Below are 27,527 nucleotides of genomic sequence, written 5' to 3'. Positions count from 1 at the left end.
CAACTATATAGATAGATCTGTACATCTATATATAAATACATATAAATATATATCAACACACACACACACACACCTACATAGCTCTTTCACACTACATTTTTGTCAAATATTTTTAATAACCTATATGCCACACTTGAAAGCTCTCATACATCATTGTAACTGTCCATCTTGGAACCTGCCCACCTGAGTCTGAGCTGGCTCTAGTCGCTCTAACTTTTCTATTTCCACCTCTGTCCGGGGCTCCAGTAACCCACTTCGAGTGCCTTTTCCGTATCTTTGTGTGATTCCGTGGATGGATCCATTTCTTTTAAGTGCCCCTAAAAAACAAGCAAAGGTAGAAATTGCATTAGTGTTTTACTTTTAGTACAATGTAACATTAATGAAATGTGCATCTCTTCCCCTTCAAGGGGCAGAAATGCTTGCAGGGATCTGCCAAAATCAAAGCACTCTGGAGTCATTATTATTATGTACATAGAGGTGTGCAGATCGATCAGCAATCATAATCGGTTAATTTCCGTGAAAATGTGTTTGATTGGTGATCGCTGATCACGGCCTCTTGTTGCAGATCACCTGTATCTCATTCGCAGCCTGTGTGTGCAGCTGATCTACTCTTTCCGTCACACTGCGCAGACTTTTTAATTTTGCCAGATAACATGTTATCATTTATACCTAAAGTGAAAAAATAACAGCCAATCCAGATGATCGGCAGAGATGAGCCCCATGGGTGATCGGTATCAGAATTGGAAGCAAAAAACCTGATCGGAGCATCCCTAGTACACACACTATATTCTTATTGTAAATTTAAAATATATTAATGTATATAAATCAACTACTGACATAAAGGTTCTATCATGGTCTTGTATATTTTGTTAATACTGTTTGAAATGCAAACAATATTACCTTCAAATTTTGTCAGCAATCAAATCTTTAAGTTCTTGAGAGCACAGTGAAAGAATACTATGTGAATTAAACCAAAAATTGAAGTCTCAGTTTTTAATCTTAAGAAAAAAAAAAAAAAAAGATTACTAAAAATGAACAAAAGGCATAAGACAACCAAAATTAACAAATGTTCAAGAAAAAACGTGAATATAAAAACTGATCTTTACCATACAAAACATCAGAGACGCAGGTCCCGGAACTTGTTTCCTATGTCGGCCAAACAGGTTGAACTGGAGGGCCAATTCAGGGGACATGAGGAATCACACAGCTTGTTGTACTGCATCATCTAAGGACCCTCCTCCAATTTCTGCAACCATGACAACCTTAAGTATAATGACAATTACAAGACAACATTTTAAAATCAGGACACATGATACATTTAGTTTTTATTAATTGATTTGTTATAAGCTATATATTGTTTCACACATATATAGTTTATAAGCTTACTTTTTATACATGAACAAAATGCCAATTGTTAATGTCTGTATCAATTTAAGTCAATAAATTTTGAAGGATTAGAAGGAAAAAGTAAAGCAAGGAGAACCAAATGGGTAAAAGAACTGAGAGCAGCTCAAACGACAACCAGGGAGACAGAAGATCTAGAGCAGTGGTTCTTAGCCTTTTTTGAGGTACCGAACCCCCCAGTTTCATATGCGCATTCACCGAACCCCCCCCCCCCCTCCTTGCCCCATCCCTGCGCTCCTCCGCAGCACTGATTGGCTAAGCAATGTAACGTGATCCTCCGCAGCAAATGATGGCAAAGCGGCGCATCACGACTTTACACAAGTTTTTTTTCCCTCCGCGGCAGAGGCTCCGCCGAACCCCTGGGGTTCAATCGAACCCAGGTTAAGAACCACTGATCTAGAGTTGTGTGTTACAGAAGTCCCTGTTCCACGTTACCTTCTACGTCGCTTTTCTGGAATATCATTATCTCTTTGAAGATCTGATGTCACTTCTGCCCTTGCAAGCCTTCTTCACGCTTCTCCATAGTAGTCTGTAGAAAATAATTTTTTAAAAAGTATTAAAACATTGGTAAATCTAAAGCTCCCATTTGCATTGACCAAACAAATGGCTAGTTGAGACCTAAACACCCACTTGTCATGTTTTTTGCAGTCAAACGATGACAGAATAAAACGCTTTAAAATGTCACTTACACAATAAAACAAACATGATTTTAAAATATTTACTACTATGCCTTCATTCTATTTACAAAAAAGCTTTTATGCCAAATATACTGAAACCACATGGGCCCCATTTCGTGTTGCCCATTTCTGTCCCATTCTCAGTTAGCCCACAATAATGCTGAATACAGTCTACATTTAGCCCAAATGGGCTGACGATATGGGTCCCATTTTAGGTTAAACATATGGGCCTCCTGTAGTTAGCCCAGACAAAACCCATGCCCATTCATCATTACCTATCTAGCCCATAACGACACGATTCAATGCAGTTTCATGAAGAAAAAAATATAATAATAATTAAAAATGCACAATTAATGGATCCCAGCTATGCATGCTGGCTTAATTGGCTGCGAGAAAGATTGTTAAAAACCCATGTACACAGAATGAAAGCGAAGTAGTTACTCTTTATAAATAATGTAAGTGGTTTTATCGTGTCAAGGTACTTTAAAAGCAACCTCCGCTAGCAACGTAGATTCATTAGTGAACCGATTTTATTCTGCCGCGTTGGCGCTCAAATTTACCGGTGAATGGCGCCGCAGCGTATTTGAAAATGATCTGGCCCAGAACAGTTTGAAATCGCTCTGCATCCAAATATTCTTACCTCAATAATGGCAAATGACTTATTGTGTGTGTTTTAACAATATAAAAAAAATCACCTAAAAGAAAAACAAAAAAAAAAGCCAAAAAAAAGAAGAAACAACTAATTAGGTCTTTCGGGGTACTCCGGTCATCCGAACCATTACGAGCAACAAATGTTTTAACTAGCGATTTAAAATCTCTCCCTAAAATTTGATACAATACAGACAAAACAGACAGAAGTGTACTTACAGATTCTTTAGTAGAAGGCCAGCGAACCTGCAGACTCCGCGCCAACGGACTGATGGGACTACGTTTGATTTTGAAACCGCATATCCATCCGCAGTTAACAATTGTACGTTCTCCAAGAAACACGAGATTAATTTTGAGAGTAATACATCGGTTTAACAAATGTAAAACCGATGTAGCACTCACAAATTTTCTCAATAAAAATAAATAAATATAGTCGTCCTTATTCAAATGTGTTTTGGAACTACTTTCTTTAGTGGATGTGTAAAGTATCTACTTCAATTCACCAACCTTTATTGGCAACGGTGCCAGAGAAAAAATGAACAAAAAGGTTAAAAAGATTATTGAAAAAAGATTAAAAGATATAAAAAATAATCATTAATAGAAATGTTTAGTTTTTTTATTTTATTTATGCTGACAACTTGGAAAATGTTTACAGATGAAAAAACAGATGCTAAAAATTTTACTCTTGTCTTTCTCACTTGAGTTTTGTTTGAATTCATTTTCTAAACATTTTGTAATATTTTTCACGATGATCTGATCTGAACTATTTCTCCAAATAAGAATTAAGTCCTTCTGTGAAAAAGCTGCAATGAACACTTTGGATGTCTGAACATCCTATTGATAATAAAATAAAATTAAATTACATTTAAAAAAAGAAGCAAGGACAAAAGTCCACTCTGAACCATTACCTATTTTGAGTGAGCAGCAGAAGATTATGCATATTTAACAGATAATGTCACAAAAATGTTAGGACATCTGGACTGTTCTAGTGTAAAATAATAAAAAGTAAAATGCTAGGACTTCAAAGTGTAGCTTGAACAATACTGAACTGGTTTAAAAAATAAAGCATTGAAGCATATTTTGGTCTTCTGGAACCCTAGTGTAATGTCGGTTTTAGTAAATGAGCCAGACACAGAAATCATGTAGTGAGCATGGTTCAAATACAATAACTCTTTATGACCTCCAAGACGAGGTAACCATCCAAGGAGAGCTTTTCATTTTGTAGAAAGCTTATACAATTGCTTCAACAATTTACCTTTTATCAGCTCCAATACAGGCCAACTGAGTAACAATTTCCTTAGCTAAAGGCCATCAATCTGACATCTCATAATTTTTTTCAAAGTTTTTATAATCTTGCTCTTGCAGCTTTTGCTTTTGACATATAGTAAAAAGTTTAAAAGTGACAGGGTAACCACATTGTCTAATCAGATTTAAAAAAAATTTTCCCATTACCCCACATGAAAAAGGATTTAGGTCTACATTTTCCTGCCCAGGTCTAACCCATGTATGGTCAGCCCATGCTTATGTCATGTGGGTTCAGTGTGGTCAGCCCACATGGGCTTCCCATGTTGGGCCCATGATACTGAAACTACATGGGCCCCACATAGTGTTGCCCATTTTTGCCCCATCCCCAGTTAGCCCACATAAAAAAGGAATGGGGCCTACATACGCATGCCCAGGTCCAACCCATGTACGGTCAGCCCATACTTATCTCATGTGGGTTCAGTGTGGTCAGCCCACATGGGCTTCCCATGTTGGGCCCATGATACTGAAACTACATGGGCCCCACATAGTGTTGCCCATTTTTGCCCCATCCCCAGTTAGCCCACATAAAAATGGAATGGGGCCTACATATGTATGCCCAGGCCCAACCCATGTACAGTCAGCCCGTGCTTATGTCATGTGGGTTCAATGCAGTCAGCCCATATGGGTCCCACATAGTGTTGCCCATTTCTGCCCAATCCCCAGTTAGCCCACATAAAATAGGATTAGGGTCTACATTTTCCTGCCCAGGTCCAACCCATGTACGGTCAGCCCATACTTATCTGGTTTCTATGCAGTCAACCAACATGGGCTTCCCATGTTGGGCCCATGATACTGAAACTACATGGGCCCCACATAGTGTTGCCCACTTCTGCCCCATCCCCAGTTAGCCCACATAAAAATGGAATGGGGCCTACATACGCATGCCCAGGTCCAACCCATGTACGGTCAGCCCATACTTATCTCATGTGGGTTCAGTGTGGTCAGCCCACATGGGCTTCCCATGTTGGGCCCGTGATACCGAAACTACATGGGCCCCACATAGTGTTGCCCACTTCTGCCCCATCCCCAGTTAGCCCACGTAAAAATGGAATGGGGCCTACATAGGCATGCCCAGGTCCAACCCATGTACGGTCAGCCCATACTTATCTCATGTGGGTTCAGTGTGGTCAGCCCACATGGGCTTCCCATGTTGGGCCCGTGATACCGAAACTACATGGGCCCCACATAGTGTTGCCCACTTCTGCCCCATCCCCAGTTAGCCCACATAAAAAAGGAATGGGGCCTACATAGGCATGCCCAGGTCCAACCCATGTACGGTCAGCCCATACTTATCTCATGTGGGTTCAGTGTGGTCAGCCCAAATGGGCTTCCCATGTTGGGCCCGTGATACCGAAACTACATGGGCCCCACATAGTGTTGCCCACTTCTGCCCCATCCCCAGTTAGCCCACATAAAAAAGGAATGGGGCCTACATAGGCATGCCCAGGTCCAACCCATGTACGGTCAGCCCATACTTATCTCATGTGGGTTCAGTGTGGTCAGCCCACATGGGCTTCCCATGTTGGGCCCGTGATACTGAAACTACATGGGCCCCACATAGTGTTGCCCACTTCTGCCCCATCCCCAGTTAGCCCACATAAAAAAGGAATGGGGCCTACATAGGCATGCCCAGGTCCAACCCATGTACGGTCAGCCCATACTTATCTCATGTGGGTTCAGTGTGGTCAGCCCAAATGGGCTTCCCATGTTGGGCCCGTGATACCGAAACTACATGGGCCCCACATAGTGTTGCCCACTTCTGCCCCATCCCCAGTTAGCCCACATAAAAAAGGAATGGGGCCTACATACGCATGCCCAGGTCCAACCCATGTACGGTCAGCCCATACTTATCTCATGTGGGTTCAGTGTGGTCAGCCCACATGGGCTTCCCATGTTGGGCCCGTGCTACTGAAACTACATGGGCCCCACATAGTGTTGCCCACTTCTGCCCCATCCCCAGTTAGCCCACATAAAAAAGGAATGGGGCCTACATACGCATGCCCAGGTCCAACCCATGTACGGTCAGCCCATACTTATCTCATGTGGGTTCAGTGTGGTCAGCCCACATGGGCTTCCCATGTTGGGCCCATGATACTGAAACTACATGGGCCCCACATAGTGTTGCCCACTTCTGCCCCATCCCCAGTTAGCCCACATAAAAATGGAATGGGGCCTACATAGGCATGCCCAGGTCCAACCCATGTACGGTCAGCCCATACTTATCTCATGTGGGTTCAGTGTGGTCAGCCCACATGGGCTTCCCATGTTGGGCCCGTGATACCGAAACTACATGGGCCCCACATAGTGTTGCCCACTTCTGCCCCATCCCCAGTTAGCCCACATAAAAAAGGAATGGGGCCTACATAGGCATGCCCAGGTCCAACCCATGTACGGTCAGCCCATACTTATCTCATGTGGGTTCAGTGTGGTCAGCCCAAATGGGCTTCCCATGTTGGGCCCGTGATACCGAAACTACATGGGCCCCACATAATGTTGCCCACTTCTGCCCCATCCCCAGTTAGCCCACATAAAAAAGGAATGGGGCCTACATACGCATGCCCAGGTCCAACCCATGTACGGTCAGCCCATACTTATCTCATGTGGGTTCAATGTGGTCAGCCCACATGGGCTTCCCATGTTGGGCCCGTGATACTGAAACTACATGGGCCCCACATAGTGTTGCCCACTTCTGCCCCATCCCCAGTTAGCCCACATAAAAAAGGAATGGGGCCTACATAGGCATGCCCAGGTCCAACCCATGTACGGTCAGCCCATACTTATCTCATGTGGGTTCAATGTGGTCAGCCCACATGGGCTTCCCATGTTGGGCCCGTGATACCGAAACTACATGGGCCCCACATAGTGTTGCCCACTTCTGCCCCATTCACAGTTAGCCCACATTAATGCTGAATGGGGCCCATATGTTTAGCCCAAATGGGCCAGCCCAAGTGGGCCCCATTTTAGGTTACCATATCGGTCCCATACAGTTAGCCCAGATAAAACCCATGCCCACTCATAACCCAAGTAGCCCACATCAAACCCAAGTGGGGCCCACCTATCCATGCTGGCTGGGAAGCAATCTAAGCAGCTGCTTAGGGCTGCTAAGTGGAGCAGCTTTTTTTTATTTCTATGTGATTATATTAACAAAAACACACAATTTCATCATAAAGTTGTGATTAACAAAAATAAAACAATAATATATGTTTGATCATGTAGAAATCATTCTTTATACAGGCAGAAAGGATGCCACCTGAGAGCTCCCCCTGGTGGCCACAGCAAGTCAGACATCACTGCAGAGCGCATCCAACAGTCCGAAGATAAGTTAGCAAAACAATGTCGTAATAAAAGACTTATCCTTCAGGCACAGAGAAAAGAAAGAGGAAGAATAGAAAAAGTCAAGATAAAAGAATGTTTTCATGTCTGTTGGTAATGTAAACGATATGTGGAGCTGCTAATAGAAAAGTAGCTTGATGGCGACCTTGAAAGGTGAAGTTCATCTACCAAACATTTATGCTAGTGTCTTTGTACTTGTGTGAAACTGAGTTTTAACTTTAAATGAGTTGATTCTCTGGATTTGCCGGGCAAAAGGGGCCTGTGCCCCCTCAAACAAATGTCTTGCCCCCTGAAATGAAACTTGTCACAATTAACAGAACATCTCCTTATTTAAGATAATGAGTTAGTGAATGTGTGTTAATCACATCTGCAAACTGACTTTGAGTTTTTCTTCAGTGGAAGTCAAGTTTTATAAAAATGCAGAGGAATCAGTAGAAAATACTTGCTTATGAAAATGTTTTGTTTTATTACAGTAGTATAACTATTAGGTACTGAATAGTGACATTTCCTTTCTTGTAATAATGATTAAGTAGTTTTGTAATCTCTGAGTGGTTCTATTGAAGACAAGGAGATGAGTTAGATCTAGTAAAATATGATCTGAGATTTATTCATGTTGAGCAAAAGGAAGGGTGGTACTAAAAGTCATTATTAATAAATATTGTCTTAAGTTTTATACTTTCTGTGTTGTGATTTTATCCAGTAGAGATTTTTAAATGAGAAGGTAAACATCTTCAGGGAGTTTGGACACAAAGAGAACACATAAGAAATGATCTGTTCAGCCTTTATTGTCAAATATTCATGTTGGATGTGACAGCTTCCTGTTGGAGTTCTGAGCTGCTGATTTACTGAACAGGGCGGATCATCATGCTGATGGCCTTCAGAGAATAGTCGGGCTGATTGTACTGGGCCTTCCAGTGGTACCAGATTACTCCAACCTCATAGTTAGATCCATTAGCGCCCCAGATGTAGACCCCGTTTGGGTTTCCATAGTAGCACCTCCAGTACCAGAAGGCTCCCAGAAAAAGCCTTGCACAGTTTTCGGGCCCGGCGTGCTGGTAATGGTCAAAGGTTTGCCAGTTATTTCCATTGAATTGTCCCAGAGAGTTTCCTGCAGAAAAATATTTAAATCAAAGACATTGTTTTTTATCTAGTGGTTTTAATAACTTTTATCTACTACGTGAATATGCTGAAAAGGTAGCTGGTTACCTAGGGTACCAAGGTATTTGTCCTCATTTGTAGGAGAGAAGCTACAAATGAGTCAAACTTTATCAGCAAACTTGGGTCCATCGATAAACAAGACCAATATACAGATCTTATAAAACAGAGCTGCATAGATCCAAGATCTAAAAGCATTGGGCTCATTAAGAAACAAATGAAGGCATTAAATAGGAACTCAGTTTCCATATAGAGATTTGGTCTATAGTTTACACTCATGGGTAAAAGTTAGGACCAGTTCCTTAAGCTGATGGATGACACATCTGCTGATGACTGAAGTGAAGATAATTGAAAACTGAACTTATTTAGGTCAAAAGTACAACATAGCTCAACCTAGAAAGTATAATCTTGCACTGCAGGTATGAAGTTTCAGTAAAGATTAAGCTTACTGTTATTTAAGTTTTCCTGAGGTCTCTCTGAACTTACTTCTCCTCACTGTTACATGTTTGTGACTTGCTGACTCACAGCTGGTTCTGAAACCCACCTGCTCCTCCATTGATGAAACCACCCACGTTTAGACGATACCCATCGGACTCGGGACCCACACTGAATGAGGTGTAGCGAGCGTAAACCTTGTTTCCTTCAAAGTCCTCCATGTCCACTACCAGCTCATACGGTTTCTTCTGAGTGAGGGAGTAGATGTTCTCCAGACCTGGAAGAAGAGTTACAAAGTTCTGGCTGTTCTTCAATTCATTGTTGTTCTTTCTTATAAGCAGCATTTCAGGTCAAAACATCATGTCTTATACTGTTTTAATTTAAAACATAATTGAGATGTTTTTACGCCTCCCTGCCTCTGGAGCTCATTGGATTATCTTTGACTTACTGAGACAGAATTAGCTTCTTCTGACTGACAAGAAAACCCTTTACTGTGAGGATCTGCTAGCCACTGTAGTGTGTTTTCCGGTTCACAGTCAGTCAGTGTTTCCAGTTTGGTTCTCACCAAGCCAGTACTCTCCATCGGCGTTCCCAAAGCCCAACTTGTAGTCATTCCAGTTCCTGTAGAAGTTTACCGTGCCGTCCATTCTTCTCTGGAACACCTGGTGGGAAGAAAAGGTGATGAACCAACTGAACACAGTTCAGGTTTACTCAGTGAGGACTGATGGATTCAACAATGAGAGGATTCTGGGATGCTGTACCACTATAGGTCTCAGTTTGAAACATCAAATTTTAACTTGATTTCTCTCCAAGTTCTCATTTTGTCGAAAATTCCTCCAAGCTGACTGGAAACCTGTTTGGATGAAAGTGCCAGACTAGAGGTTTTAAATGACTTCAGAGCACAGAATCTACACTCCTAACAGTTTTAAAATTGCATCTATGTAATCATTTTAACTGTTACAATCACTACCTATTTACCCCACTGGGAGCATCATTAACACTGCGGTGGTTCAGATCATAACAGAGGTCCCACAGGGCTTGATTCTTGGACCTGTGCTGTTTTCTTTGTATTTCCTGCCTGTTCTATTCCTAGGAAGCACAGCACTGTGATTAAGCTTACTGTTATTTAAGTTTTCCTGAGGTCTCTCTGAACTTACTTCTCCTCACTGTTACATGTTTTTGTGACAGTGCAATAATGCATAGCAATAATAGCATTATTCCTTCACTCCTTTGGACCGTTTTGATAAGACTTCCCAGTTGAAGCCTGATGTCCATGAGAAACGTGCCAGCAAATAGTCTGGTCTGACAGTGGGAATCCACCTGAACAAGTCACAGCCAAATGAAGCCTGGATGCTAAGATGTTACTCTTGTCTTGAATGATCAGTGTGTGTAATTAAAGCTGCTTTAATCTTTTGCCAATAATAATGCTATTATTGGCATAGCAATAATAGCATTATTGCTATGCCAAAGATAACCAGATTTTGGGTGACTAAAACTTAAGGATCATTTCTCTGTGTAAGCACCAAATAACTTTTTTATGGAAGTGAAATCTTGGTCACCTGAAGAATACAAAGTGTTTTTATTTGACAGATAAACCAGAGTATGATCTGAGTTCAGATACTCACGGTCCATTTTCCTCCATGTGAGTCCATGTCACAGTAAACCTGCAGACACACAAACTGAAATCTCAGCCTGACTGGTTGATACTGGTCTGGTGTCTGAATGTAGTTTGGACTGTTTGATGGATGGGAAATTGATTAACATGAACAGGTTTCTGGGAATATTAAGAATGGTGAGTTTATAATTCCAACAGGTGTGAATGTACCTGGATACCTGATGTGGATCCGGTGGGATAGATGGTGTAAACTCCACTGGGCCTGCTGGGATTCTGAAGATAAATGTCGTTGCAGTCCAAAAACTGACTGCTGGCCAACAGAGGAACCAGCAGGAGGAGAAGAGCTGACAGCAGCTGCAGCACAGGAACACGTTACGTCTCCGTTTCACAACGTTTACCGAATATTTCTTCCTGAAGTTCGTATCATGAAGCTCCAAAGTAAAGCAGAGAACATTTCCTGGGAGAACCTCGTGTCTCCAGAGAATGTTTCAGCTTCATGACCCGTCACTACCAAGGGACATTCAGAGTTGACCGTGCTGAGCTCACCTTCATAGCCAGAGTTGAGCTGCTGCTGGGATGTGAACTGTGATGTATGTTAGCTGGAGTTTTTCTGAGTTCTGCCGCAGGAATCTGACGACAGTCTGAGGGTTCTCACCTGCTTTTATCACCAACAGATTAATAAATGACCGAGCAGCTGCTGCTGGTCACCGATAACACTTCAGACTGGACAGGTGGAAACATGAGTCCTTCACAGCTGTGGACTTGAGGCTGATGGTGAATGATGACTGAGGTCTGAAAACAAAAAACACCACCTGATGGACGGATTAAAACCGTTTATTGAACCACAACCCTGTTGGTTAGCAGTGTTTGTCCACAGACCTCATCATAATATTTTGTGCACAAACACATTCAAATAAATAAATGAGTGAAAGCTTTTTTAGGACTTTGAACTGAACGATGCTGTTTTTTTAAGTCAGAAACGAGGTGAGAATTCATTTTGACGTTATTTAACGATGCTCTGTTTGGGGACGAGCAAAGATTTAAACTGGATTTTAGTAGTTTCGGGGGAAAAAAACACGTTTTTCGATTAAACGTTTTTGGGGTTGGATGAGATGGTTCTTCAGCTGTTTTGCAAAACTGCAACACAAACTTTTTTCGCATCACACAAGTCACATGATCAACAGCTGGCTGTTGCTACTGACAGAAACTACAAAAAAGAAACAGGAAGTAGAAGTAGGATGACACTTTGCTTTTGTGCTTTTCTGGCTCCACCAGAGCTCTCACAGCATCGCACAGTTCATAAAAAGTTGTGTGTCATTCAAACATGCCGAATCAATAGCTCTTATGTAAAAATCCTAAGATTACAATACAACCCAAAATGCCACATACACAGCCGCTCCCAGGTGTAAGTGGTTTGTTTCATTCAAACGTCTCCTCTGATGGCTGATAGATAAGCGCTAGCACCATGTCTGAATTATGAATATCATGTAACGGTTGACAGTTTTCTATTTGCTGTCATGACTTATCATACGAACTAACTTTTTCATGTGTGATTTTAATTTAATTTCTTATTTAATGGAAACACTGCAATTGCGAAATAGTAATTTTCCAACATTAGCAGAACATTGACAAAGATTTGTGCAAATTTGCAATGGAAACACCTCTAGAGACGCAGAAGTTCTTAGTAAATCTGTTGTCAGTTGTGGGCTCGACACACGGGGGACGACGAATGACGAGAAGCAACAGTTTTCCAACATCCAAGGTGTTTGCTCTGCAATCGTGTAACATTTAGAAACCGGGAGCAATCAGCCATTGAGAGTGGAGAAAAACCTCCCACCCAGTCGGCTGTGAGAAGTGGAGCAGATGGTGGGAGACGCATTACAAAAAAGAAATCGCCCCGCTATCAGTTAGGTATTGACTAATACTGATAACTTTTGACATCTTAAATTGTTTAAATTCAACATATCAGATAAGCTTATCTAGTAGTTAGTAAAGGAAAGTTTAAACCATGAGGAAAAACCTGATTTTATGGAATGTTTTTTTGTGGTGTTTGATGTAACGTCCATATGTTTCATAACTATAATCGTTTTTCCATTCAGACTTGTAGAGTTTTTGTATTTTTTTTTTGTTGTTGTTTCTTCAGTTCCCTGTAGGTTCCCACGGTAACTGCTGTCCTCTCAGATGATATGTCGACCTGAAACCTCCTCAGTCGGGACTTTCAAGATGTTATCAGTTACCAGCATTTATAATAACTCTGCAGTTTTTTTTTTTTTTTTAGATGTTTGCAGCTCAGCAGCCTGGTTCAACATCTGCCCCATATCCCACAGCTTACTGGGAGGAAAGTTCTGGAATGTTCTCATTGGTTGATTGTCCCGTCATTATCTATATGTGTCATGAAAAACCAACGCAACGTTCTGTAGAGATCCAGAAATATCTGCTTCTGCGGTGCATAGCAGATCTGTCCTGAGTTTCAGACAGATGCCTATTGAAGGACTTTCATTTCTAAAACTCTTGGAATGAAAAATGCAATCCAGACGCCATCATTAGTGTTTGATACATTCACAGTGGTTTCTCCCAGCCATCGCATCTGCTGATGAGCCCTTCGTGAAGATAAAAATCTCTGCCTGTTTTGGTTAGAAATTTTTTTGTCCTTTATTTCTATCAGCAATGCTCCTGATCCACCATCATGCAAAATCTATAGTAGCCATTTTTAGAAGAACAAAAAACATCAAAAAGACTAATGGTGACTTCCTTATTTTAGGAGTGTGTCGTTTGAATTTATTATAAATAAATTTGGATAACATAGTTCTAACTCCTATGATGAAATTATCAATCTGGTGGATAAAAACAGTTCAATGCAACAAGATTGGCTGATTGTGCCTGTGTGACAGTCGGTAATCTGGACTATTCTACAGAATATGAATACTAAAACCGTCACTGGATCAGAAAATATCACCATCAGCAAAAATATAAAGTCAGACATCAGGATGGGAACCTAGGACTCCTGGATCAGTGTGACAGGCGATGAAGTGATGAAGCTGAGAGTATAGACAAAGCCCAGACCGAACTTTATTTTATGCTACAACAGAACGAGCCAGCAATGTAATAAATGTCAAGTTGTTGCGAACACATCCTTGTTTGCATTTATTCTCCATCCATTAGCTACCAGAAATACTCGACTCTTCTCCTCGATGGATCATTTTCAATAAATATTCCAGGCACATAACTGACCATGTGGTGTATTTCTGCAGATGGCAGTAGGACCTCAGGGAGATACTGTTTCACATATTATCTCTCATGTCATATTGTCAGGATGTAATGTCAGTTTTAACAAATATGTAAAAAAAAAAAAAAAAAGTTACCTATTTAATTTTTAATAGTTTTTGCAAGATACTGTGATTAAGACAAGCTTGAAATGATACTGAACTTTTTCTCTGAACACAGAAGAAATTGTCAACTTTATATCAAAGGATCAGTTTCACTGTGGCAAACAAATTAGATCCGCAAATATCTATCAGATAATATCTAACAGTTACTGATGGTATCAGGTAATTAATATTCCTAAAGAAAAAATTTGATTATGATTATGTCTTATTTCCAGTGACTGTGGTTCTGATTCCAGTGTAGTTCAGTTTACTCCCATGAACAGTGCCGGTTTCTGACATGGGCGACATGAGCAACCGCCCAGAGCATCTTGTGGGGGGCGGCATGAGCGCCCCACAAGATGCACCTCCACCCTCTGCTTTTAATGTAACACCCGCAAGGTATTACATTAAATACCTCAAGAAACCCCAACAATCCGTCCCCCGTTCACTCGTGACCCCACCCACAGCAGGCGGTTACAAATGTCCCGAGTTCTCTGAACCAAAACTTGACAGGTGTGGTCAAGAATGACTCTCGTTAAAGTCGAAATGTTTTATTAAGTAGCTGTTGCAGGCCACAACTCAGACAGAGCTTTTACAATTCTCTGTATGAAACGCATAACTATAGAAATGCTACTGGAACAATCTAAATTCAGAATATGCTACACTGTGGTAGAACAGAATGAATATCCAGCCTGGCTGTTAGCAACACATTCAGTCTCAAGTTGTTTCAAATGGGTTCATGTTTCCATTTGTTCTCAGTCCATCAGCTCAGCCCAGGGAAGCCAGATCTTTTCCCAGTGGTACCTCAGCATGTACTCTGGTTACAGTGAAGACATTTAAAAAAATAACTGATTTAGATGTTTATACATATAAATACACAAAAGTAACACAATTTTAACAGGGGTACTTTGAAATGCCTGAAATATTAAGAGCAAAAACATCTTTAAGTAACACAAATACTCACTAATCTTATCGCGGTCCAGGAGCAACCTGAAAAAGAGAAAAAAACAAAAATAAAAAATACATTTGAATTTCTATCCTTTATTTCAATGTCTGCTTCAGTTGTGGCCAACTTTAGCCCTGCTGAGTCAGTGTCCTGCATGTTTCCCTGCTGCAACGTTGCTCAGTCTGTCATCAAAGGTCTGCAGAGGCCTTTCAATGAACCGGTGCTTCAATTCTGGTGTGTTGAACATGTAAACATTCACTGGCTTGTAAAAGTATTCATACCCTTGAACTTCTCCATATTTTGTCACATTATAACCACAAACATAAAAAAAAATACTCCACTGAGATTTTATGTGACAGAACAAAGTGGTACACAACTGTGAAGTAGAAAGAGGTTTTTTCTACTTCATTAAGTCACTGACTTGCAGCACCCACTCCTCCTGGATGAGCACATAGCGACTCCATTATGTTGTTGACTTTGTAAAGAACAGTTTACAATAGAGTTTCTCTCAACATGTCATCCTTAATTTAAACTCATAATAATAAAAACCTGCTTTTCACTCCTTTTCCCCCCCCCTACCTACGATGGTCCTAATACACAGTCATAAAAATATGACGGGCAACAAACAAACACAACGATGCGAAACTGTAAGAGATGTTAATGACTTGTTGGTCTGTCTGCTGCAGTGTTCTAACAATCTAACTGGTGCTTACACTGATACTTACATGTGGATACACTGAGTCTCCCTCCAATGCACCGGGCCACAGCGTATTTATTAAACCTCCATCTATCAACACATTGCGGGTATTCTGTTTCCCCATTTCTGATAAATGTATTGCCAGTATTTATCAGATCAGGATACTCTGCAGTGTTCAGAAGACAGAAGTCCTCTGCAAAAAAAAGGAAAAGAAGAAAAACACTTTTCTTTATGTCTTTTTTTTGTCTTTTTTTGTTTGTTTTAAATGAAAGTTTTAGTATTGTTTTCCTTTTACCTTTACATTTGGGGACTTCGGACCACCTGCCACCTCTGTGACACACCACTGTTTCAGGACCCACTAACTTGTAAAAGCTCTGACACTTGTATTTCACATAACGTTGCTCCTGTTGCACAGTAAGTCCGTTTAGAACATGAGGGATCTCTCCACAATGATCGACTGAAAAGGAAGAATAAAGGTTCATAAAACTGTTAAAGTCGAGTTCCTTAGTTCATCTCATACTTTCGTTTCTCCTGCATCTCAAACTAATCAACTAAACCCTCTCTGATTAACGACTTTGGTAACTCTAATTCATTAGCTCTTAAGAAATGTGTTTCTTAGTTTGGTTACAATATAGATAAATACATGTAATATTAATGAAGAAATAAATGTGGTTACTTACTGGGTACGAAAGTAGACTGAGTGGCATTTGATCCGGGTCCAGCAGAACGAGCTGGAACAAACAGAACAGAGGGAAGTTTTCATATTATTGGTTGTAAATCAGAAGATTTCAGGGAGGTGGAAAGACCAAGAAAACCTCCTGAGGGCTAAGTACACACACACACACACACACACACACACACGCACACACACACACACACACACACACACACACACACACACACACAGACACACACACACACCCACGCACACACACACACACACACACACACACACACACACACACACACACACCCACACACACACACACACACACATTTATTGAAATAAATGACTATGCCAATAAATACTGTTATAAATATTCTTGGCAGGTTCTGCATATTTCTGAATGCTCTCCACCTACCACATGTTGGGACGTCTGTCCAAACTCCAGCTCTACAAAAGACAGATTTCTTGGTGGCTCCTTCCTTTGTTGTGTATCCATCTTTACACTGATACTCCACTTCTGAGTCTTGAGCAAATACCTCCTGAAAATCCTGATTAATGATGGTGGCATTGGGGCTCCTAGGAGGCTGGCTGCAGGTTGGAGGACTTTCTGTAAAAACGAAAATTAAACACACAAGTTTGTTGAGAAAAACAATCAGAAGTCACAGATTCCATTCCAAAATGCATCATCAAAGATGAGAAATCCGACTAAATCTCTGACCACTATTCTATTTACTGCTCAGTCTTAAACTAAAATGCATAAAAGTACTTAAAAATCTTTTCAGTGAATAAATGAAACACTTACTAATACAGACTGGGATATGGAACCATAAGCCATCTAGACATGCGCTTGTTCCCCACCAGCCTCTTCCCTCTGCTTTGTATCCATCAATGCAGGAATAACTGATCTTTGTTCCATGAGGATATGATTCCTGCACCGGGAGAAGAAAACCTGCTTCCAGGCTCGGAGCGCTGCAAGGCTGTGGACCTTGAGCTGATCGACCACAACAGACAAAGTCAGACACGTCTCCAGAAATATCTCATATCAGATGTTCATTACTTACCATGCAGCAGTCCAGGAACCCAAAGCAGAAGAGCAAATTCAAGACACCTCACCTCCATGTTGTCAGGAATCAAATCACCCAGAGAATGAAGAGTCAGGGACCAAGATCAGTTAATTATTACTGAACATTTCTGTGGAACAAGAAGTGAAGAAAGAATAGAATTTAAAATCTCTTTATTGGTGTATAAAACTCTACACAACAAAACCCCAGATTATATTACGGATCTTCTCCAGCCCTACATACCTCCCAGACCTTTAAGATCAACTGAGTCAAACCTATTAGTCATTCCGAGAGTTAGAACAAAATACGGGAAAGCAGCTTTTAGTTTTTATGCTCCAGCCCTCTGGAATAAGCTTCCGGCTCACTGCAAGTCTGCCCCAACTTTGAGTTTATTTAAAACAAGGTTAAAAACATTTCTATTTGAAGTTGCCTATTCTTGAATTTTTTTTTTTTTTTTTTTTTTTTTTGTGTTTCTTGTCTGATTGTAATTGTTTCTCTGTAAAAGCACTTTGAATTGTCTTTGACTGAAAGGTGCTATATAAATAAAATTGCCTTGCCTTGCCTTGCCTTGAAGAAATAGTCAACCGTATGTCAAAGCATAACTTTCACTGTGGCAAACAAATCAGATCAGCAAAAATCTGTCAGAATGTTTACTGTCCTGATGTGAAGCTGGTTTCCTGGACTGCTGTGATCAGAGGTCAGGACTGAACAAACACCAAACACTGGAGATGAACCGACTCTAGAAAACACCAAACTACTAACAGATACTGATTGACTTTGTATCTTATAATCTGGTAATGAACTTCAATGAATGAATACAGCAGCTGGGAACGGATATTTGCAATAGAAAGTTCCTATAAGACCAGATGGAAGTAAGTGAATTGTGTCATGTTGGTAGGATGCTGGTGAGCAGCGTTACACAGGAGCAGCACAACCAAAGATTAAGTTTCTTTTTAGGGCCACTTGTTTTGGATCATTTGGGGGCAAAAGTGTTAATTAAGTGTAAATGTCACTCACAGAATACAAATTGTGAAATCGTACTTAATATTTCACGATTCACTAAATTGTAAAAAAGTTTTGCTGGGTAAATTTGTCTCCTTTGAATATTTGGGACTTGAGTTAAAAGGTCAGACTTTAGAGAACTCTGACCTGTTATAGGCATTGATGATGAGTCTATAATTCTGGTGGAGGCTGTGATAAACCTCAAAACTTTGGTTTGACTCAACATGTTAAAGAGGCAACACACACACACACACACACACACACACACACACACACACTAGGACACACTCTGGACTTGATTTCCAGTAATGGTGTGAATAATTCCAAGGTCTCTGTAATGATGTCGCCCTGTCTGATCATTTCTCTGTTGTCTTTGAAAGCACAATATCTGTTGACTCACTTAGAAAAACAGATGCCATTACAAAATGTTGACAGACAACACAGCTGAAACATTTGACTAAATTTACTCTTCCACCTCGCTTTTATAATTTCCACTCTAAAATTTCAGACATCATTTATTCCATTTCTCCAGTTAAAGTGAAGAAATCTTCTTGGTGAACTGCTCCGCTGGTAAGATGTGAAAAAAACCTTTTTATTAAAGGGCTGAATGCAGGTGGAATAAAACTCAACTTCACTTTCATTGTGAAATCAACAAAGAGAGAATTTATCACCCAACACTGAAACATGCAGAGGAAACGTTCTTTGTGGAAATGAAAACCAACAATGTTCGTGCCGTGTGCCACAGTGGACAGGCTCACACACCTTCCTGTGACTGTACCACCTAAACTCCAACAAACTAAAAAAACATTCGGTTTGGGTGGACAGGCGACTGCACACAGCAGTCATATTTAGAAATCTTAGTCATTGTAACCTTTTTATTTTCCCAGTCTGCCAATAAACATTTAACGAGGTTTAATTGCTGTGATATTGATCTTATAGAGCCATCGGTGAAAATTGAACCTCTTAAAAAGCAGACCTGGATATTTTTCATATTTATGTTATCCATAAACTGTTCCTGTGAGCAAAACTAACCAGGAAAATATATTCAGTCAGTCCATTAAACCGGGATAAAAGTCAGTGGATTTTCACTTTATGTGTTAAATCATCACCTGGAGAAAGTTTGGCAGCTCAGTGGCTCCACCCTGCAGAGAGCCTGATCAGGGTCACAGGATCGGCTGCAGCTTCCATCAACAGCACGAGATTTCACCAACCATAGATGGATAGAGCTGAAAATCATTTCTAACACAATGTGAGGGTGAACAAAACAAAGGATACCCTGGAGTCTTGTTGAAATATTTTATTTTAAGTAAAGTCAAGCATTTTATATTTACTGTCAACCAACAATCAACAGAATTTAAATACGAAAAGAAAAAGTTTCCTTCCAGGTGTTTCTGACAGAAATCTCTCCGTCACTTCATTCTCTGTTGGTGGTGGATGAATCCAAAGCCAGGAAATGTTACAGTCTTATGGTAAATCTGCAAACATTCTAATAAGAAGACAACAAATAAACTGAATGTAGGAGTGATTAACAATTCACAGACAAACTGTCTAAGGATGATGTGATTATTGGAAAGATGTGTCCAAAAATAACACTTACTCGATCAATGTCTACTCTGTGGCAACCTAGAAATATTCAAACAGAGGTCAGAGGTCATTTATAAATGTTGGATTTTTGATGTGAGAATAATGTAAAAAAATATAATAATTTGAATTTGATGGATTGTATTTTTTTAATCTCACATGATGAATACAGAATTAAGTCATTTTTTAATTTTTGTTTCTAAATTAAAAATCAACTGAACAAACAATACACATGTCCTTCTGCTTTATTAAAGCTCCTTTTGGTTTCATGTTATAGTTTTTAAATCAAATTGTCAATTCAACTTCTCCCCTCAAACCAAGTTGAAATTGAATTTAAAATCGAGAGCGATGTTTTACTTTGGTTTTACTATTTAAAGCCCTTTAAAATGAATTATATCCTACGTGTTAAACATGTCAAAGATAACATGAAAGCAAAATAAGTTTAAATATCATGTTACTCACACTGAGTTGCATCTATTATTCCATTAGAGCACCTAGCAAACATCCAGTAGTTCGGCCACTGTCTACAATCAATCTCCTTTGTCTCTCCATCCTTTATGCTGATCTGTGAAGTTTGGCCAACATCGAGTCTACGCAGGTCCAACACACAGGGTGGAACTGCAGGAACTTTAAAGAAACAAAATAATAAACTGTTTAGAAAAGAACCTTGACACATATGAACAAAATCAGAACTGATGTGTTTATATTGACAGATGGTTAGTTGTGGTCATGAGTCATAATTACAACAGAGTAAACCAAAAAGAGCCAGCAGCATGTTGCTGTTACAATATCCTGACTGATTATTTATTTAGACTATAGTAACCTTTTCCAGGAAGTAGCATAGTGTACAATCAATCAATCTATTAATTGATCATGTACATTTCAGCAACAAGGCAGTTTGAAGTGCTTTACATCATGAAAACCTGAACTCATCATAAACACATCATACAGTCACCAATTGTGAAACCAGAAGCAAATATCACATTTTGTCAAGTTCCATTTTTAAATTCATCAATACGCATCATCTATGTTGATGAATGTTCCATTTCTTCTGGAACATTCTAAGCAGCTGCGTTTTTAGTCTTGATTTAGAAAAACTCAGCGTTTCAGCTGTTTTTCAGTTTTCTAGAAGTTTGTTCCAGATTTGTGGCGCATTAGCCTGGCCCTTGTCTTCCTGCACTATTCCACTCAATTCAAATCTTGCTTACTATCTTAGAATAGTAGTCTGCCTGTAGTTTTAGCGATGGCAGCGGCGGAAGTGAACTAAGCCGTTTGGTCCATGTTGGCCGTACTTCCAAATGTTGAATTAATGTTAACAGTCGCCTCTTTCAGGTCCATCCTTCTCTTTTCGTGGTGGAGGATGGTTGTTTACAGCACAGGCAATTTCCGGTAAACTTCATAGCACTGAAATGGCGCGTTTCATGTCAGCGCCAAATGATTGGGTGACAGACCTATAGGAAGCAATCGTTTCTCAATAGCCCAGAGCCCAGACTCTCTGCAAAGCTAATAGCATAGGACAAAGGGTTTGGTTTCTACCAGATTTTTGGTGCATAAAAGCTGAATGCTGCTTCTCCATGTTTGATTCTGGTTCTGGGGATGAAGAGCAGATCAGAACCAACAGCAGATCTTTAATGTGTTGTGGCTGCAAAATGTAGTTGTACTAACTACAAACCAGCAGACTCTACATTGTTTCTCTTTAGGTACGATCCAGTCACTTCCATTTCCAGTCATTATGACCACCAGAACTGGGACGAGACCAGACCCAGAAACCTGTATCGAGTTTTTATTTTCTTTTAAATAGTTGAATATTCTCAGTCATCTCTCACATTACGCTCCTTCACATCTTAAGCCATGTTTCAACCAAGTGACCTGAAAAATTTTACTCAAGAATGAACATTTTTGGAACCTTCTATTTTCTGCTGTGCCTCTCCACTGTAGAGTCCACAGCCAGCAGAATATATTAGTTACAGTGTCTTTGTCCACTTACTGCATGATTGTGCTTCAGTCCAGGTTCCATTTTGGCAAGTGATAGATCCTCTGTTATTTGCTTGACCTGTAGTGTATCCGTCCTCACACTGATACTCTAGCTGATAGTTTTGGCCGTAAGCCTCCTTGGGCTCCTGATTGATGATAACTGCATAGGGGATTTTATCAGGCTCATCACACGCATCACTGCTTCCTGTAAAATAAAAATGCGATCTTGAGGACAAAGACAAAAACTGCTATTGGTTCTTTAACTGAGTAATTATTTACTTGTGTCCCTTTAATGTTTCAGCTCAAACATGTGATGGACTCACTCTCACAAACAGGCAGAGGAGACCATCTTCCATTTGAGCAATGAATTCTGCCGGAGTGGAGTCTCATGTCAAACCCATCTTCACAGCTGACCGTGATCTCGTCCTGGTTTTCATACCAGCCCCTCTGTGCTTCTTTGTACTTCCCATTTTCAATAGCAGGTGGAAGGCAGGCGCTACTATCTGAGAAAAGTAGGAATTAGATCATTTGTTTGAAGATACTAGCCACAGTCTGCATGCTGGGTGATAGTGACTTAGTATTTTGCTCTGTATTGAGGCTGTCAGTAAGAAGAGTGGATAAAGAAAGTAAATGACTGTCAGAAAGTTCAGCATCCAATTTCATTTAGCTTAATTTACAGAACTATATTTTTCAGTTTTACTCATTAAAAATAAATTTCTAATTAAATGAGTAAAATTCATTAATTTCCATTTGTCATCTAAATCTGGTTTTTGGTTCCGTTTAGCTACAACACCTTCCTGGAGGGGGACAGTGGCTGGAGATGATGCACTTGCCCCAGAAAATGATTTGCAGACGAGCAGAAAGCGGAGATTCGACGAGTTTTGAGGGCGAGGAGGAAGGTTTGAGAAAGCACGATGAATATTTGGAACAGAGGAGAAGCTTCGAGTACAAGCATTTCAAGTTTTGAAAAGAAAAATATCAAGTCCTGCTTTCTAACTGAAAATGTGAGCACAAATACACTCCTGATGAAAATCTTAAGACCAGTCAAAAAATTGCATTGATGGATTGTTTGAAGTCATCAACAAGAATGGTGGAGCTACTCATTGCTGAGTCCTTTTTTTTTTTTTTTGACACTGATTTCTGTTTTGGGGTTTTTTTTTTAGCTATGGTCTTAAACTTTTGATCAGCTGAAAAAATCATGTTTGAGTGTAAATGTCGTTTCCAGAAAATTCCCTGCTCAAAAGTTCTTGTCTCTTGCACTGATTTTTCCTTTAACATTGTGAAGCTCTACTTAGAACCTTCTTAAGATCCAATAGTGCAAAATACAAATTCTTGCAATTTTTTTGCCTGGTCTTAAGATTTTCATCAGGAGTGTATTAAAAGTTTTCAGAACAAACGACATAAAATCCTGCTTTCAGACGGAAAATGTGTGCTCTCAACTTACGGCAGAAAATGCCCCCCATAGCTCCCGCTTGAGCGTCCTGATACGCCCACGTTGGGAGAAAAACAACAACCATGGCAAACGAGAATGAGGATTAAGTTGTTAATGTGCTGGCTCTGGTCGGACAACAACTTTTAAAACCGATAGACACACTCTGCCATTAGCATACAAGAAGAAGTGCAAACATTCTATAGGCGTGTTATTGCGCCCTCTACTGCGCATGCGTGACACTTTCAGGTCGTTTGCCGTTCACACTGGAGAATTGGGTCTCTTCAGGCTGCAGTGTGTGAACATAGCTTAAGAACATTTGATATATGATATGTGACATGGGTCATTGCAGAGAATATTGCTGTTGAGAACACTGCCTGCAAACATGAATCTTCAGTTCAGTAAAATCCACTTCTCTGCTGGGTTTTACAGTCCAACAAGCCCTGTGGGAAATCCAGTACTCACCTATACACTGAGGGGTAGGAGTCCATTTGCCATTCTGGCACGTGCTTGTTGCCCACCAGCCCTCCACCACAGGCTTAAATCCGGTTTCACAGCTATAAGTCAATGCTTGTCCATGATTATAGGTTTTTCGCTGTGGGACAAAATAGCCATCAGTGAGTCTGGGGGGACCACAAGCTGTTTGAGCTGAAAGAAAGTCACAGAAAAATCAGTCAGTAAATTGTTCTTTTTATTAACAAGTGGATAAAAATAAATGGGTAGCGGAGGGAAATGTTCTCACCGTGCAGAAAGCCAGGAAGCCAAGCCAGAAGCACAAATCCCAGCGACCTCACACACATTTTGTCAGGAATAACAAAGTTCCTCTGTGGATTGGGACAAAATCCCAGCTCCAGACAGAAGTAGTTAATAATTATTCAGGGCAGATTTCCAAAGTTAGGAAATCTGGAGTAAACAGTAGTTCTGCCAAAGCAGTGCAAACAATTTTTTTACAACAAAAAAAGCACTTGTAATCAATAAAATATTCTTTAAATATTTCTAAATTAGTTATGAAAAACCAAATAAAATATAGCATCTGCTCATCTCCACATTGGGTTAGTTATGCAATCGTAATCTATTCTCTAAAGGCAGGAGGATGATGTTTGGATTCGATCAAAGGGATCAAATTTATTTATTAGGACACCAAATTTCACAATAATTGCATTCAGAGGTCAGGGTTGTTCCCCCACGCAGCAAGGCCACCGTCACGCTGTTGGGAAAAACAGTTAAAAAAAACAAACAAAACACAATCAATTCCAGGAATAGTGATTCATGTTTACTGCATCTTTGTGTGTTCTGTTTTAATTTTTTTTTTTATTTTGCCACTGGAAACATTTAGAATACATAGATTGGATTCACGTTCATTGATTTGGGATTTGACAGGACAAACACGCAGTAAAGTCAACAGGTTTGCCAGCAGCTTGAATCAACAAACCTTTTAACAGGTTCTGTTTGAATAGAACAAGTAGTTCACCATGTCTCCAGTAGGTGGTGGTGTTGCCTCAGATTTATAAGAGTAATGCTTGGCAGGGTCTCAGTTTGGAAGCAGAGTAAAAATACTCTCTAGATAGAAGAGTGTTATATGTCATTTAGGGAAAAAAAATAAACAAAAATATTCAACAGGAATAATTTTTTTTGTTAAAATAGAAAATCATTAATTATTACTACTGCTCCCGCAATAATACAACATATTATGATAGTTATGATTTCATACATTCCATATACTTACTCATTTTGATACATATACAATTTTGGAATTGATAACTTAACAAATTTAATAAAATTTTCAAGTTAAATATTCTTATTGTGAAAATATTTTTAACAGTTATGCTGCGGTGCCGACTAGTGAAGAACTGATGGCAAATTATAATAAAGATTGCAGTTATCCCCGTTTCTTGTGCATTTTTTCTACCAAATGTTTTCCTTCCACTCAACTTTTCCTTAATATGCTGGGATACAGCAAACTGTGAACAGCCAGCATGTTTAACCTTTCATGGCTTTAACCTGCTAGAAAACTGGAAAGTCAGCAGTCACCCCACGAAGCTGCAGGCCACATGACCATCACACATATTTCTGTTAATATTCCCTTTAAAACTGGTCTTAAGCATTACTCTTCCTCCCAACAAGTCAAAACAGTCAGTTTACAGACGCTGATGTTGCTCCTCTTATTTATTGATTGGGTTTTACATTTACGCCCTGATTGAAGATAACCCTACATGCCTCAACATTCTCTGGGTTGGCCAATATTTTACAATAGTGGGCCACGGCTCGCACCGCACCTCCTCCTCCCCTCGGGGGCGCCACCTTTCACCTCTCAAGCTGGACGTTACATAAGAAGAAAACCATGGTAGGTTTCAGGTTCACAGGTTTGTGAAGCCGTTTCTGAGCCAACAGCTGGCAAAGAGCAGAGATCAGTTGTGTCCACATGACAGAGTATTAAGGCCAAATACTAGAAATACCAGGCAGGTCTTTCGGTGTAGTTGTGGGGGGTGGGGCATTTTTCTTATGGCTTACGCAATATAAACCATAAGGAAAATGCTTATACTGTAAGCATTATACTCAGATTCATAAAGGAAAATGTGTATAAACAACATAACTACACAAACATACCAGGACATTATTTTGTGAACATCTTATTTCAGCAGATTGAGTCGCGCAGGACAGTCGTTCCAAACTGAGGTCGTTCATTAATGATGACTCCAACAAAGTTTGCTGTTTCATGACCTCAAGCGTACATTCATTCTTTGGAATATTCTTCTAGTCTGAACATTGCGATACTCCTTACACCATTTCCAGGAAACTATTAAAACTGTTGCAATCAGGCGAACGGTGCCACAAAACCACCAGACTCGACTGTTTCACTGGTGTTGCAGAGATGTGATCAAGTCTTTACACTGTAAGTCACAAGACTGTCCACCAAGTCGAGTTGAATCCATTTAGATATGCAATTAAGAATTACAAGCAAGTCATTTGACCGAATTTGTGATGTAAATCAGAGTAATTTGATGATTTTGAATTGTCTGAACAAGCAGCACAAGAAAGTGAAAAAAAAAGTTTCTGCTGTTAATTTTACAGTAAATATTCAATGAAATACATTATGAATTATTTCCTGACTCAGTTGGAGTTACTTATTAATTTCCAGACAGATTTTAGTAAATTCTCATAATCCCCACATTTAACACCAGAAAAATTATAATTTGGTTGAACAGACAAGATGATCGAAAAGAAGGAAAATAGCTTGAAAAATGAATCGAGGTGCAACATCTGATTTGCTTCTGACATTTAAATTAACACAAAGAATGGTAAATTAAAGCTAATTAATAAACTAATAATGTGAGATTAACTATGTTTTTGGTGCTCAAAACTTTGCTGTGCAGTTAGTGAATCAAAGCAAGCAGGACTAGCTTATCGTATCCAAAATTTACTGGTTCCGTTTTGCTGCTTCAGTTAAGATAATCCATCTTACTAATTTGCATGCAGCGAAATAAAGCAATTTGGTAAAGTGTGTTTTTAGCCCAACTATAACACTGGAACATTGTATTTGGACCCAAATTAAGGCATATAAGACTGTTTCTGAATATTATCCACCTGCTTCACTTTAAGGGGAGGAAAGGGAGGTTAAAAGCTGTATTTTACTTTTATACTTGAAAACAAAAAAACAAAAACAAAAAAAGAAAACCGTAAAAAGTCAGTTGCTCTCCATTCTGTAGCCTTTTTTGGATTCATCACTCACAAAAATGGCCACCTGTTTGTGGCAGCTCTGACATCCCGTACTTTTGTGAACATGCTTGGTTTCAGATTAAATCTTTTCAAGTCAAAGGGTTTAGGTCTAAGTGAAGAGACGAGTCACTGGTGTAACGGCCCTAGTCAAGTCGAGAGTCTTTATGAAATCGAGTCTAAAGTCATGTGACTCAATTCCAAGTCACATGACCCGAGTCTCTGTTATCTGCATTACTGGGTTCAAGTTTTTCCCAATTATTTGTTGAAGGTCTAAAATAAAAACAGCCATTTGGTTTTAAAACCAACTGCTCACAGGTTGGAGGATTCCTATGAATTTTTTATGTTATACATATGTAAAAAAATAAAAAATCTAGAGACTTTTGTGATTCAACTTTCCAGAATTTGTAGACGTTTACATCCATTTAAGACATAAAAACTAAAACATTTTTAGTAGCTTATTGGGGATATTTCCAGATTAGAGCAGCTTTAAGAAAAAGAAAGTAGGACCCAAAGATG

The 27,527-nt window shown here is 39.8% G+C and overlaps 2 protein-coding genes and 1 long non-coding RNA gene across 4 annotated transcripts in view; all 3 read right to left on the bottom strand.

The window, feature by feature from the left end:
- The window catches only part of LOC106918809 (complement factor H-related protein 5-like), a 37,282-nt gene extending 13,135 nt beyond the window's left edge, over positions 1–24,147 (bottom strand). The window contains exons 1-12 of the mRNA XM_088014844.1: positions 24,037–24,147; positions 23,760–23,942; positions 22,189–22,368; positions 21,879–22,070; positions 20,354–20,518; positions 19,908–19,933; positions 17,309–17,411; positions 17,050–17,238; positions 16,663–16,854; positions 16,261–16,311; positions 15,876–16,037; positions 15,609–15,773 (exon numbers count right to left, since the gene is read on the bottom strand). Coding sequence (XP_087870970.1) covers positions 15,609–15,773; positions 15,876–16,037; positions 16,261–16,311; positions 16,663–16,854; positions 17,050–17,238; positions 17,309–17,411; positions 19,908–19,933; positions 20,354–20,518; positions 21,879–22,070; positions 22,189–22,368; positions 23,760–23,942; positions 24,037–24,094 — 1,666 coding nt within the window. The 5' untranslated portion in view covers positions 24,095–24,147. The remainder of the gene's footprint in view (positions 1–15,608; positions 15,774–15,875; positions 16,038–16,260; positions 16,312–16,662; positions 16,855–17,049; positions 17,239–17,308; positions 17,412–19,907; positions 19,934–20,353; positions 20,519–21,878; positions 22,071–22,188; positions 22,369–23,759; positions 23,943–24,036) is intronic.
- On the bottom strand, positions 97–4,804 carry LOC148154830 (uncharacterized). 2 transcript variants are annotated; one of them, XR_015765810.1, is made up of 3 exons: positions 1,840–4,804; positions 1,107–1,262; positions 97–317 (listed from the first exon to the last, which is right to left on the bottom strand). It is a non-coding gene; the product is annotated as an uncharacterized LOC148154830 (long non-coding RNA). The 2 variants fall into 2 exon arrangements; XR_015765811.1 differs by having other exon boundaries at positions 1,107–1,246.
- Positions 8,135–11,406, bottom strand: LOC106918790 (microfibril-associated glycoprotein 4-like). The gene is made up of 6 exons (XM_014988803.2): positions 11,119–11,406; positions 10,783–10,926; positions 10,583–10,621; positions 9,523–9,619; positions 9,067–9,234; positions 8,135–8,475 (listed from the first exon to the last, which is right to left on the bottom strand). Exons 1-6 carry the CDS (start codon positions 11,122–11,124, stop codon positions 8,210–8,212), a joined length of 720 nt encoding a protein of 239 aa, XP_014844289.2. The 5' UTR covers positions 11,125–11,406; the 3' UTR covers positions 8,135–8,209.
- Positions 24,148–27,527: the final 3,380 nt, after the last annotated feature.

This window comes from Poecilia mexicana, unplaced genomic scaffold (assembly GCF_051168715.1).
Source record: "Poecilia mexicana isolate PSO_F unplaced genomic scaffold, ASM5116871v1 scaffold_17, whole genome shotgun sequence".
Taxonomy (NCBI): domain Eukaryota; kingdom Metazoa; phylum Chordata; class Actinopteri; order Cyprinodontiformes; family Poeciliidae; genus Poecilia; species Poecilia mexicana.
This window is presented reverse-complemented; position numbering and strand designations above follow the sequence as displayed.

Excerpts from the sequence above, each read along its gene's own strand:
- LOC106918790 (XM_014988803.2), bottom strand. Across the intron at positions 10,622-10,782 it reads GATCCACATCAGGTATCCAG|GTTTACTGTGACATGGACTC; the intron begins GTACATTCACAC and ends GTGTGTCTGCAG. Across the intron at positions 9,235-9,522 it reads CGATGGAGAGTACTGGCTTG|GTCTGGAGAACATCTACTCC; the intron begins GTGAGAACCAAA and ends CTCTTCTTCCAG.